Source organism: Rutidosis leptorrhynchoides, chromosome 10 (assembly GCF_046630445.1).
Source record: "Rutidosis leptorrhynchoides isolate AG116_Rl617_1_P2 chromosome 10, CSIRO_AGI_Rlap_v1, whole genome shotgun sequence".
Classification (NCBI taxonomy): Eukaryota; Viridiplantae; Streptophyta; class Magnoliopsida; order Asterales; family Asteraceae; genus Rutidosis; species Rutidosis leptorrhynchoides.
This window is the reverse complement of record NC_092342.1, coordinates 315,336,336-315,350,991: the sequence shown is the minus strand read 5'-3', so window position 1 is coordinate 315,350,991 and position 14,656 is coordinate 315,336,336. Positions and strand designations below refer to the sequence as shown.

Sequence of the window (14,656 nt, the reverse complement as noted above, 5' to 3'; positions counted from 1 at the left end):
ATGCGTTAATGCAGTCAAGGGTTTTGCTATTTTGGAGAAATCTTGGATGAATCTTCTGTAGTAACCAGCCAATCCTAAAAATTGACGTATATGCTTCGGAGTTTTTGGGGTTTCCCACTTTTCAACGGTTTCGATCTTTGCAGGGTCCACCTGGATCCCTTCTTTGTTCACTATGTGACCGAGGAATTGAACTTCTTCCAACCAAATTGCACACTTTGAAAACTTAGCGTACAGTTTTTCTTTCCTCAATACTTCTAGCACTTTTCTCAAATGTTCTTCGTGCTCTTGATCATTCTTTGAGTAAATAAGTATGTCATCGATGAAAACAATGACAAACTTTTCAAGATATGGCTCACACACTCGGTTCATAAGGTCCATGAACACAGCTGGTGCGTTAGTCAATCCAAACGGCATAACCATAAACTCGTAATGACCATAACGCGTCCTAAAAGCAGTCTTTGGAATATCATCTTCTTTCACCCGCATTTGATGATACCCGGAACGTAAGTCAATCTTTGAATAAACAGACGAGCCTTGTAGTTGATCAAATAAGCCGTCGATTCTCGGTAGTGGGTAGCGGTTCTTAATGGTAAGTTTGTTCAACTCTCGGTAGTCGATACACAACCTGAATGTACCATCTTTCTTCTTGACAAACAAAACAGGAGCTCCCCACGGTGATGTGCTTGGTCGAATGAAACCACGCTCTAAAAGTTCTTGTAATTGGCTTTGCAGTTCTTTCATCTCGCTGGGTGCGAGTCTGTAAGGAGCACGAGCTATTGGTGCAGCTCCTGGTACAAGATCTATTTGAAATTCAACGGATCGATGTGGGGGTAATCCCGGTAATTCTTTCGGAAATACATCGGGAAATTCTTTTGCGACGGGAACATCATTGATGCTCTTTTCTTCAGTTTGTACTTTCTCGACGTGCGCTAGAACAGCATAGCAACCTTTTCTTATTAGTTTTTGTGCCTTCAGGTTACTAATAAGATTTAACTTTGCGTTGCTCTTTTCTCCGTACACCATTAAGGGTTTTCCTTTTTCTCGTATAATGCGAATTGCATTTTTGTAACAAACAATCTCTGCTTTCACTTCTCTCAACCAGTCCATACCGATTATCACATCAAAACTCCCTAACTCTACTGGTATCAAGTCAATCTTAAATGTTTCGCTAACCAGTTTAATTTCTCGATTCCGACATATATTATCTGCTGAAATTAATTTACCATTTGCTAATTCGAGTAAAAATTTACTATCCAAAGGCGTCAATGGGCAACTTAATTTAGCACAAAAATCTCTACTCATATAGCTTCTATCCGCACCCGAATCAAATAAAAGGTAAGCAGATTTATTGTCAATAAGAAACGTACCCGTAACAAGCTCCGGGTCTTCCTGTGCCTCTGCCGCATTAATGTTGAAAACTCTTCCGCGGCCTTGTCCATTCGTGTTCTCCTGGTTCGGGCAATTTCTAATAATGTGGCCCGGTTTTCCACATTTATAACAAACTTCATTGGCATAACTTGCTCCGACACTACTTGCTCCTCCATTACTCCTTCCGACACCATTTGTTCCTTTCGTTCTGTTAACCCCTGGTCCGTAGACCTCACACTTTGCCGCGCTATGACCATTTCTTTTATACTTGTTGCAAAATTTGGTGCAGAACCCCGAGTGATACTTTTTACACCTTTGGCATAGCTGCTTCTGATTGTTGTTGTTGTTGTGGTTGTTATTGTTGTTGGGATGATTGTTGTAGTTGTTGTTGTTGTTGTTGTTGTTGTTGTTGTTGTTGGGCCGTTTGTTGTAGTTGCGATTGATGTTGTGATTGTTGGGATAATTGTTGCGATTATTATTGTAATTGCTGTTGTTGTTGTATTGGTGATTCTTATCACCGTTTTCCTCCCACTTTCTTTTGACTTGCTTCACATTGGCCTCTTCAGCCGTCTGTTCTTTAATTCTTTCCTCAATCTGGTTCACTAGTTTGTGAGCCATTCTACATGCCTGTTGTATGGAGGCGGGCTCGTGTGAACTTATATCTTCTTGGATTCTTTCCGGTAATCCTTTCACAAACGCGTCGATCTTCTCTTCCTCATCTTCGAACGCTCCCGGACACAATAGGCACAATTCTGTGAATCGTCTTTCATACGTGGTAATATCAAATCCTTGGGTTCGTAACCCTCTAAGTTCTGTCTTGAGCTTATTGACCTCGGTTCTGGGACGGTACTTCTCGTTCATCAAGTGCATGAATGCTGACCACGGTAGTGCGTACGCATCATCTTGTCCCACTTGCTCTAGATAGGTATTCCACCATGTTAACGCAGAACCTGTGAAGGTATGCGTAGCGTACTTCACTTTGTCCTCTTCAGTACACTTACTTATGGCAAACACCGATTCGACCTTCTCGGTCCACCGTTTCAATCCGATCGGTCCTTCGGTTCCATCAAATTCCAAAGGTTTGCAGGCAGTGAATTCTTTGTAGGTGCATCCTACACGATTTCTTGTACTGCTAGATCCAAGGTTATTGTTGGTATGTAGCGCAGCCTGTACTGCGGATATGTTTGAAGCTAGAAAAGTACGGAATTCCTCTTCATTCATATTCACGGTGTGTCGAGTAGTCGGTGCCATTTCCTTCAAAATAGTCAAATGGAACAAGTTAATCATACAGAATATTAAGAGTAGTTAATAGTATTTCGTAGCATAATATGAACTCATTTATAAAAGCTTTTTCTTCATATTAGCATTTTATAAGTTTGAATTCGGGTAGTACCTACCCGTTAAGTTCATACTTAGTAGCTAATATACAATTCAACTACTACAATTCTATATGAAAAACTGATTATAATAATATTTCGCGTTCAAACTTTTATACAATATTTTACAAACTTACAATACCGCTTATTTTACATAAAGCATGAAATATAGCACACAATAACTTTGATACAAGATAGTTGTGAAGATAATTCTAGCTAGTACACAAGTCGTTCAACAAAGGCAATAAAGACACGTAATTCATACGTCCATAAACAAGTCATGCATTCTGGTTTTACTAGGACTACTTCCCATCCTTGGTCTTGTGGAACATAACCGTTATGGCCGTTGATAAGACATCGTGTTGTAACGTCGTCAAAGGGACGAGGGTTACGTAATGACCAACAGTCTCGTAATAACCTAAAAACCTCATTTCTTACCCCAATTACCGACTTCGTCACTTGTGGGAACATTTTGTTTAATAGTTGTAGCCCGATGTTCCTGTTCTCACTTTGGTGAGAAGCGAACATTACTAACCCGTAAGCATAACATGCTTCTTTATGTTGCATGTTAGCTGCTTTTTCTAAATCACAAAGTCCTATATTCGGATATATTGAGTCAAAATAATTTCTTAACCCGTTGCGTAAAATAGCATTTGGGTTCCCCGCAATATATGCGTCAAAGTAAACACATCGTAACTTATGGATTTCCCAATATGATATCCCCCATCTTTCGAACGAAAGCCTTTTATAAACCAAGGCATTCTTAGAACGTTCTTCGAATGTCTTACAAACTGATCTCGCCTTAAATAGTTGTACCGAGGAATTCTGACCGACTCTAGACAAGATTTCATCAATCATGTCTCCGGGTAGGTCTCTTAAAATATTGGGTTGTCTATCCATTTTGTGTTTTTAAACTGTAAAATAGACAAGAGTTAGATTCATAAAAAAATACTTATTAATACAAGCAATTTTTACATATATCATAAAGCATAAGCACACTATATTACATATATTACACCACACGAATACAACTATCTTATTCTGACTCGCTCGTTTCCTCTTCTTCGGTTTTGGTTCGTTTTGCCAAGTTTCTAGGGATATATGATGTTCCCCTAATACTAGCTGTCGTTTTTCACAACGGTTTAGAAAAACCTGGTGGTTTAGAGGTTCCCGGGTCATTGTTACAACTTAAGGGCTTCGGGGGTTGACGATACATATAAAGTTCATCGGGGTTGGAATTAGATTTCTCTATTTTTATGCCCTTTTCCTTATTATTTTCTTTTGCCTTTTTAAATTCAGTTGGGGTAATTTCTATAACATCATCGGAATTCTCGTCGGAATCCGATTCATCGGAGAATTGGTAATCCTCCCAATATTTTGCTTCCTTGGCGGAAACACCATTGACCATAATTAACCTTGGTCGGTTGGTTGAGGATTTTCTTTTTCTTAACCGTTTTATTATTTCCCCCACCGGTTCTATTTCCTCCTCCGGTTCCTCCTCTTCCGGTTCTGATTCTTCTTCCGGTTCTGATTCTTCTTCCGGTTCCTCTTCGGAAACTTGTGAATCAGTCCAATATATATTCGACTCTTCATTATTATTAGGTGAGTCAATGGGATTTGTGCTAGAGGTAGACATCTATCACACAATATCAAACATGTTAAGAGATTAATATATCACATAATATATACATGTTAATAATATATAGTTTCCAACAAAAATGTTAAGCAATCATTTTTAAAGAAAACACGGTCGAAGTCCAGACTCACTAATGCATCCTAACAAACTCGATAAGACATACTAATGCAAATTTTCCGGTCCTCTAAGAACAACGCTCGGATACCAACTGAAATGTCCCGTTCTTATTGATTAAAAACGTTCCATATTAATTGATTTCGTTGCGAGGTTTTGACCTCTATATGAGACGTTTTTCAAAGACTGCATTCATTTTTAAAACAAAACATAACCTTTATTTCATAAATAAAGGTTTAAAAAGCTTTACGTAGATTATCAAATAATGATAATCTAAAATATCCTGTTTACACACGACCATTACATAATGGTTTACAATACAAATATGTTACATCGAAATCAGTTTCTTGAATGCAGTTTTTACACAATATCATACAAACATGGACTCCAAATCTTGTCCTTATTTTAGTATGCAACAGCGGAAGCTCTTAGTATTCACCTGAGAATAAACATGCTTTAAACGTCAACAAAAATGTTGGTGAGTTATAGGCTTAACCTATATATATCAAATCGTAACAATAGACCACAATATTTCATATTTCAATACACATCCCATACATAGAGATAAAAATCATTCATATGGTGAACACCTGGTAACCGACATTAACAAGATGCATATATAAGAATATCCCCATCATTCCGGGACACCCTTCGGATATGATATAAATTTCGAAGTACTAAAGCATCCGGTACTTTGGATGGGGTTTGTTAGGCCCAATAGATCTATCTTTAGGATTCGCGTCAATTAGGGTGTCTGTTCCCTAATTCTTAGATTACCAGACTTAATAAAAAGGGGCATATTCGATTTCGATAATTCAACCATAGAATATAGTTTCACGTACTTGTGTCTATTTTGTAAATCATTTATAAAACCTGCATATATTCTCATCCCAAAAATATTAGATTTTAAAAGTGGGACTATAACTCACTTTCACAGATTTTTACTTCGTCGGGAAGTAAGACTTGGCCACTGGTTGATTCACAAACCTATAACAATATATACATATATATCAAAGTATGTTCAAAATATATTTACAAAACTTTTAATACATTTTGATGTTTTAAGTTTATTAAGTCAGCTGTCCTCGTTAGTAACCTACAACTAGTTGTCCACAGTTAGATGTACAGAAATAAATCGATAAATATTATCTTGAATCAATTCACGACCCAATGTATACGTATCTCAGTATTGATCACAACTCAAACTATATATATTTTGGAATCAACCTCAACCCTGTATAGCTAACTCCAACATTCACATATAGAGTGTCTATGGTTGTTCCGAAATATATATAGATGTGTCGACATGATAGGTCGAAACATTGTATACGTGTCTATGGTATCTCAAGATTACATAATATACAATACAAGTTGATTAAGTTATGGTTGGAATAGATTTGTTACCAATTTTCACGTAGCTAAAATGAGAAAAATTATCCAATCTTGTTTTACCCATAACTTCTTCATTTTAAATCCGTTTTGAGTGAATCAAATTGCTATGGTTTCATATTGAACTCTATTTTATGAATATAAACAGAAAAAGTATAGGTTTATAGTCGGAAAAATAAGTTACAAGTCATTTTTGTAAAGGTAGTCATTTCAGTCGAAAAAATGACGTCTATATGACCATTTTAGAAAACATACTTCCACTTTGAGTTTAACCATAATTTTTGGATATAGTTTCATGTTCATAATAAAAATCATTTTCTCAGAATAACAACTTTTAAATCAAAGTTTATCATAGTTTTTAATTAACTAACCCAAAACAGCCCGCGGTGTTACTACGACGGCGTAAATCCGGTTTTACGGTGTTTTTCGTGTTTCCAGGTTTTAAATCATTAAGTTAGCATATCATATAGATATAGAACATGTGTTTAGTTGATTTTAAAAGTTAAGTTAGAAGGATTAACTTTTATTTGCGAACAAGTTTAGAATTAACTAAACTATGTTCTAGTGATTACAAGTTTAAACCTTCGAATAAGATAGCTTTATATGTATGAATCGAATGATGTTATGAATATCATTACTACCTCAAGTTCCTTGGATAAACCTACTGGAAATGAGAAAAATAGATCTAGCTTCAAAGGATCCTTGGATGGCTTGAAAGTTCTTGAAGCAGAATCATGACACGAAAACAATTTCAAGTAAGATTTTCACTCGAAATAAGATTGTTATAGTTATAGAAATTGAATTAAAGTTTGAATATGATTATTACCTTGTATTAGAAAGATAACCTACTGTAATTAACAAATGTTTCTTGATCTTGGATGATTACTTGGAATGGATTTAGAAAACTTGGAAGTAAACTTGCAATCTTGGAAGTATTCTTGATTTTATGAAACTATAACTTTTGGAATTTATGAAGAACACTTAGAACTTGAAGATAGAACTTGAGAGAGATCAATTAGATGAAGAAAATTGAAGAATGAAAGTGTTTGTAGGTGTTTTTGGTCGTTGGTGTATGGATTAGATATAAAGGATATGTAATTTTGTTTTCATGTAAATAAGTCATGAATGATTACTCATATTTTTGTAATTTTATGAGATATTTCATGCTAGTTGCCAAATGATGGTTCTCACATGTGTTAGGTGACTCACATGGGCTGCTAAGAGCTGATCATTAGAGTGTATATACCAATAGTACATACATCTAAAAGCTGTGTATTGTACGAGTACAAATACGGGTGCATACGAGTAGAATTGTTGATGAAACTGAACGAGGATGTAATTGTAAGCATTTTTGTTAAGTAGAAGTATTTTGATAAGTGTCTTGAAGTCTTTCAAAAGTGTTTGAATACATATTAAAACACTACATGTATATACATTTTAACTGAGTCGTTAAGTCATCGTTAGTCGTTACATGTAAGTGTTGTTTTGAAACCTTTAGGTTAACGATCTTGTTAAGTGTTGTTAACCCAATGTTTATAATATCAAATGAGATTTTAATTTATTATATTATCATGATATTATGATGTATGAATATATCTTAATATGATATATATACATTAAATGTTGTTACAACGATAATCGTTACATATATGTCTCGTTTCAAAATCATTAAGTTAGTAGTCTTGTTTTTACATATGTAGTTCATTGTTAATATACTTAATGATATGTTTACTTATCATAATATCATGTTAACTATATATATATCCATATATATGTCATCATATAGTTTTTACAAGTTTTAACGTTCGTGAATCACCGATCAACTTGGGTGGTCAATTGTCTATATGAAACCTATTTCAATTAATCAAGTTTTAACAAGTTTGATTGCTTAACATGTTGGAAACACTTAATCATGTAAATAACAATTTCATTTAATATATATATAAACATGGAAAAGTTCGGGTCACTACACAGGTGGTCTGATCAGACACGGAAATCAATGGACAAGTGCTCCGGTGGGGTTCTCGGTGCTTGATGCTCATCACGGTTCTCATCCTTGATGCTTGTAGCTTCAAGTGTACAACTCGTTGATGGTTTAGCATCACTTTTGACCAAGATTCTACCATCAATACACAATATGTTAAGATCAAGTGGTAACACAACTCATTTAAGAGTCTTGGATGGATGATGAACCAAGGTTACATCATATCCTTAGTCTTAACACAATTACAAGTCCTATTTACGACAAAGTTACAAACTTTACATCAATCAAACAAGTATGAACATGATCTAAGTCAAATGAAGTGATGGAACCCTAAGCTAGAGAACTTAGATCCATTTCACACAAGTTACAAGGTTACAAAGCTAGAAAGCTTGAAACTTTATTGTTCTTGAAGATCTTGAAGCATAAGGCTTGGTTCTTTAAGATATATGAAGATAACAAACACAAGTTTGAATCTTTTTCACAAAACAACATGATCAAAGCAAAAAGAACTTAGATCTAACAAAAAGATATGAAGATTCAAGCTAGAAAGCTTGCATCTTAATTGTTCTTGAAGATCTTGAAGCATAAAGCTTGGATCTTGAAGATGCATGAAGATTATAAACAAAAGTTTGAATCTTTATCACAAAATAACAAGATTAAAGTAAAAGAAAGATGAATCTACAAAGTTGGTGAAGATTCAAAGCTAGAAAGCTTGAATCTTCAATGTTCTTGAAGGATTCGTGCTTGAATCAACAAGATATAAGCAAGATCAAAGCTAAAAAGGAACTTGATCTCCATAATATGATGATGATGATGGCCACGAAAATGAAAGGAAAAGAAGAAGAAAAAGAGAAAACTTACAAGTAATACTAGAAAGGAAAGAAAGAAAGAACAAGTGTGTGTGAAAACCAAATGAGCAAGTGATGGAATGAGAAGCAAATGACCAGTATTTATAAGCAAAATTTTTGACATGGATTGATGAGGTGGAAGGGCCTAGGGCCGTGATTTTGAGGGAGGGGAGGGGGAGATAAAACTTTGCTTTATGGATAATGGTTGTCTAAAGTGTGTCCTTATGCTAGAATCCCATGTAACAAAGTTGATAATCCTTATCCATTATGCTAGTATGACTCATTAATTAATTAATTAATTATTTATTTATTATTATGGGTCACTAGTAATAATACTTGGGCTAATTAATTGGGTCACTAGCTAGAGTAGGGTGGGCTTGAGTCCAACAAGGTAGAAAGTCCAACAAGACTAATTATTGGGCTCTTGCAATTAAATAAATAAAATTAAGCATCCAAAGGCCCAAGTAATTATTATTATAAAATAATAATTAATATTTCGCTGTCCAAATATTCCGGTTCCGACAAAAGTCAAATGTGCGCGCAGTCCGCGGTTTATTCGTAACGGCAAGTAACACTAACGGTTATAAAGCATCCGGTGGACAAGTTAAGCATTCTACATACACCAAGGCACGTTTTAAAGTATATATGAATATAAAACACGTGTGCCAAGGTTCCGGAGTAATAAAGTAACACAGTACGCACAAATACGCAGTTTCGCTAAAATACAAAGCACAAAAGCAAGTCGAAAAAGCCGGGTCGTTACAATATTAGTAGTCTGTAAACAAGAAACCCAAATTACAAACAAAAACTCAATTAGAACAAGAAACCCAGATTGTAAAATAAACTACAAAAAACCTTTAATTCGCAAGAAAAATTCAATTAAAGATGGATTGAGGCTGATGATGACTGCCAGATCTTCTAGATGTGGTTGACGGAACTAGATACGGTGGTGGCCGACGGAGCTCAAGTGGTAGCCGACGGAGCTGCAAGTGGTGGCCGACGGAGCTGCAAGTGGTGCTCGACGATGGTGTAATGAACGGTGCAATAGCAGGTGATCCATGTTCGTTTTATTTTCTGAACATAAAGGATGGAGAGCAGAGATTGATTTTATTGAAGAAGATGTAAATAATGAAAGGATGAAAGAGGGGTAATTATGTATTAATTTTGTCCATATGGGGAGGAGTGTGTTTTTCTCGGTGAGCCAGACATCCATTCATATTGTTATGGTGTATGAAAAAGTCCTAAGTAAACACATACCTAAACTGACCGAATAATGCATATGGACAACTCAGCCCATTAAGTTCAAAAGAAACAGGCCCTTAGTCGTGTTTGTGAGTACAAATCAATGGTTGAAATTCAAATCAAATTTGGTCGCTTTCGTTTGTTTGATGAAAGTCAGTCTTTTGTTTTGTTATAATACTATCTTTTTCGGTGAAAAAAATAAAAATAAAAATTTACAATTTAATTGGTTGATTTTAAAAGAGAGACAATTATGACATCATTATCCAAATGAATGATGAAAATCATAGTTGACTAAAAATCATAGTTATACCAAATCATTACTACCAATTTTACCATTGCTCTTGCTGTGACAAAGAGAGCAGTGACAAAGTTTTGACATTTTCGTAAGGGAGTTGATATTTTCAAATGCATAACTGATAGATCCACAACTATTTGATGTTATCTTTCTAAAATAACCTCAAATAACACTTAACATAAAACTTGCGTAGTTTATCATTTAAGGATATATTAGTAAATTTAAGTGGATCTATCCAAAATGCATTTGGAAATATCACTATTCTTTTCGTAAGCAAAATAACTTACCGTTTTGCACGGCTTAAAGACACTTTTGCTAAAAGGGCTACACATTCTCTTCCACTTTTGCTAAAATTGTAATCTATATATTGAAAAGCCATGAAAAAGTAATTGCATTTTACCCTTACGTTAGCTTTGTTGCAGTTAGTATATGACTGATTATTAACACTCGAGACCAGAATATGTTGACTGGTTATTAATAGGAAGCATGTTTCACAGAGCTTGAAAGTAACTTTGTAAAACTGTAAGCCCAAAATCGAGTAACATTGGACGACGAGGACAAGAAAGTTACCTGAAACATGCTTGGGCGAAAAAGTTACATGAAAAATTTAATATTTTGACAAAAGATGACATAATTATGACTTTCATTTCCTTTTACAATATATAAGAAGAAAGATTGAATTGATTGATTATCTACACTGCTCGTTGTGTGCAATAGGGAGGTAGTGGTTTCGTCAGCAATGTGAAATTTGAGGATGTATGGATGGACACTGTATCAAATCCAATCATAGTCAATCAATATTACTCTGATTTGCACAACCATGTTCAAACAAGGTACGTATTTCCCAACTTACAAACTTGGTGGTATTGAAAGATTTAGTTGACTAATTAGAAGACGCATTTCACAAGATTTAGTACCACTTTTGCGTTGCCTCAACGACACTCCGATTATCCGTGTATTTGGTGGATGCGAAAGGTCAAGTGTTCCATCCTTAAGAGGGGTTTTCTCAATGCAGTTTCCTCCTGACACGTGCCATGAATATGATCGAGTTAGTGGTATCTCAATGCAGACCCCCTTTCAGTGACTCATAACTCGTTAATAAAAAGGTGGTACTATTAGTATAGTTAAATAATCAAATAATGATCCATATATTCAAAACAATTATAACGCAAAATAATCAATTTTAACAGGTAATATTTACACAGTTTAACTAACACAATGAAGTGAGCTAAATTTACACTGCATACTTTTTTATGGACAGTTTTCTGCAATTGGCTGCATATAAGTAAAGTACTATAATAAGGAAGAAAGTATATTGTACTCAAAATTGTTTTTCTCAAGCCTTAATCTCAAAAATAATACAATACAACTAATCGTTTACATAATCTGCATAAATTACAAGTAACTAGACAAAAATACTTGAAACCACAACGCTACCGAACACCGAGCTTAGGACAGCCATTAGGTAGAGGCAACTGTAAGTTTTCAACAGTCCTGAATGTTTTTTTGATCATCTTGTCAACATAAAGAGTTCCTTGTAGATGATCACATTCGTGTTGTAAAATACGAGCCTGCCACCCCGAAGCAGTCACCTTTATAGGCTGACCATATCGGTCAAAGCCTGTGACCTCTACTTCTAGGAATCTTTCAACCATTGCTCTAAAACCATCAACACTGCAGAAACCAATCCAACATGGATACGTTACCCCGGAAGTGGCAAAATGGGTGGGTCAGAAACGTTGGCTAATCATAAACGGTCAAAACGGGTCCAAGTTGAAACTGTTTTTTTTCTTCTTTTTTTGTAACTTCTAACTTGTAAGTGTAGAAAGGAAATACAGTATATTTTATTACAAGTCAATGTTTTATTTACAGTTATAATATTTATATAAATAAAACGATTAACTCGTCTGACCCGTTGTGGATAAGCATCAAACCAAATTGACTCATTCATAAAAGATCGGGTTGAAATTGTCACCTTCATTTCCCAACCTGATTCAAAAGCTAGGATAGCTCACCTTAGGCAGCCTTCGAAAAACAATGCTGATTTGTTCCCTTTCTTTTCAAGATTTGGGTTTACGATCACCTATATTTTCAAGTAACGTGGAAATTTTTAAAATATAACGTGGAAATTTTTAAAATTATATTTTGAGAAAAAAAAAAAAAAAAAAAAAGTTTAGTCGATGATTAAAGGTGGAGAATGGACACTCACTAAAAGATCAAAAGGGCGTCTGTCCTGTGCCTTAGTCTCTTCCTTTGGTGCATACCCTATGTATTCTTCAGTGTCTTCCAACACAATTATCTAAATCAAACATTCCCTTCATTAAATTTGAAGACTTCAAATAACAACATAAATTGCTTACTTTTTCGTGAGGAATTAAGTTAATTATTTTAAGATCACAAGGGACTTTTTAATTTGCAATAGGATTTACGTAGTTAGAATGTATTTTGTATAGATAAAGATTAGCACGTGTTTATTATGTTTACCCGTGTTATCATTATAGTAACGCCTTTTGCTAATTTATGTAATTGTACGGACATAATTCATATCAATATCCTCTAAAGTTCATTCACCAACATTTCTCACTCCGTGTCAGCGTTTCGCGTTTCACGTTTCTCATCTGCGCATTTCCCCTGGCGTTTCTCGCGGTGTCCCCCAAGATGCTGATTTCTTTTCTTTAATTTTTTTTTCTTTCTCTTTTTAGTTTTTTCCTATTGGTTTAGAATAAATTTGTGAGCTATTTTAACTCACGAACACCTAACAAAACACCAACACCTGGTAAGGGATGGCATCGGGCCGTATTGGGGCAGGGTTTAGGTCATCCCTACCCGAAACCGATTAAGAAAATCCGTCCCAAACCCGGACTGGACCAGCTGGTTTCATTTAGTTACTACCTAGCGGGTAAACGAGTTTCTCCACGAGTATCTGGTCCCCACTTACTTATGAAATATTGGGTAAACGGGTTTTTGCACGGATATTCGAGTCTCTTCTCGGGTATACGGGGCGGATTATCGAGTATAGGGCCATACGGGCCAGGTATACGGACCCGGGTCTTTTTTCGGGTGTACGAGCCTGGTAATCGGGTTTGTGTCTAAAACTATCCCGGACCCGTGAAAAAATTAAAAACCATCCCCATATCCCGCCCTAAACCCATTTACCCGGCCCGAACCCAGCCCAAAAATATCAGGTTTCGAGTTTCTGCATTAGGTACGGGTTTTTTGCCATCCCTACACCCCGTCCTATATAGCTTCATTGCTTTTCTAAAACACCGAAAAGAGTAACCGCTCCTTGTGTCTTATTGGGTTTAGTATGTGCTTAGTTTTAGTTAATAGACTCTCTTTGATTATGTAGAAACCTAGATAATTTTTAGCCTTTTTCATTGGACTTTTTAAGTCTTACTTATTTCGCGAGACCATGGCGGAAAGACGAGTTACAGAGTACTATTTTCACAAAGAACAATCCATAAAATACTACCCTCATGATTAGACCATGTTCCTTGTGCTCTTTCACAATATTAGGTTTATTAATTAGGAAATTAAGAAGATTTACCAAAACATTATTAGGTGTAAGATAATAGTAAAAGCAATAGTAATTAGTAAATAGTAAAAATAAAAAGCTGAGTACTAACTTTTAAGGGAATACCAATTTGGGGAGCAGCAAGGCCAACCCCAGGTGCATTCCTCATCACCTTCACCATATCATCAATAATCTTTTGTATCCGCTCCGACCCGATTTCCTCGGGTTTTACTTCTCGGGCTGATTCATGAAGAACCGGGTCACCCGCCTTCACAATCTCCGGCATATCCGTAACACTCTTCTTCTTCTCTCCTAAACCGAGAAACCAACCGGCTCGAGCTGGACCGGTTCTTTTCTTTTTATTGATAAAATGCACTTTAGTAGCGGATTTTGGTAACCCGGGTTTATTGAATGGTTTGTGTTGGCATCGAATAGTTGAAATTAGTGAGTGTTTACCGGCGAGTGGTAACGGCGAGATACGGTGTGATAGCCGGTGAATTACTTCCATTGTTGAAGATTTTGGTGCAACCTGAAAGGCTGAAATGATGGATACAAATTGGTTTTGGTAGTTGGGCCCGATTGAAGGTACTCATTGGGTTCCAAATAATATTCGAACATCTCAATATCATACGGGTCAATCACCAAAATACCCATTTTTTTGGCCTTTTCTGAGCTGGAAACCCTTTTTTTTTTTTTTGAGAATTTGCCCGCGCAAGGCGCAAGTATCTTTAGACCTTGCGACCTTGCGGCTTGCGCCTTTGCGTGTAAACGCAAGGCGCAAGGATAAGGGCTTGCGTCCTTGCGTCCTTGCGCCTTGCGCCTTATCAGAATGGATTTTTCCTGATTTCTGGATAAGATTTTTTTGGATTCTTTGTACCTTTACGGATAAG

The 14,656-nt window shown here is 35.8% G+C and overlaps 1 protein-coding gene across 1 annotated transcript; it reads right to left on the bottom strand.

Moving 5' to 3' along the window:
* Positions 1 to 11,535: 11,535 nt before the first annotated feature.
* On the bottom strand, positions 11,536 to 14,279 carry LOC139873169 (peptide deformylase 1A, chloroplastic-like). Its single transcript, XM_071861102.1, has 4 exons — positions 13,879 to 14,279; positions 12,462 to 12,551; positions 12,268 to 12,335; positions 11,536 to 11,926 (listed from the first exon to the last, which is right to left on the bottom strand). Exons 1-4 carry the CDS (start codon positions 14,272 to 14,274, stop codon positions 11,686 to 11,688), a joined length of 795 nt encoding a protein of 264 aa, XP_071717203.1. The 5' UTR covers positions 14,275 to 14,279; the 3' UTR covers positions 11,536 to 11,685.
* Positions 14,280 to 14,656: the final 377 nt, after the last annotated feature.

What these genes read in the sequence shown, in the direction of transcription:
- LOC139873169 (XM_071861102.1), bottom strand. Translation starts at nt 14,274, where the DNA reads ATGGAAGTAATTCACCGGCTATCACACCGTATCTCGCCGTTACCACTC. An exon ending in AAATTGGTATTCCCTTAAAA is followed by an intron (nt 12,552 to 13,878) that starts GTTAGTACTCAG and finishes TGTTTGATTTAG; the next exon opens with ATAATTGTGTTGGAAGACAC. An exon ending in TTTTTCGAAGGCTGCCTAAG is followed by an intron (nt 11,927 to 12,267) that starts GTGAGCTATCCT and finishes TGGTTTCTGCAG; the next exon opens with TGTTGATGGTTTTAGAGCAA.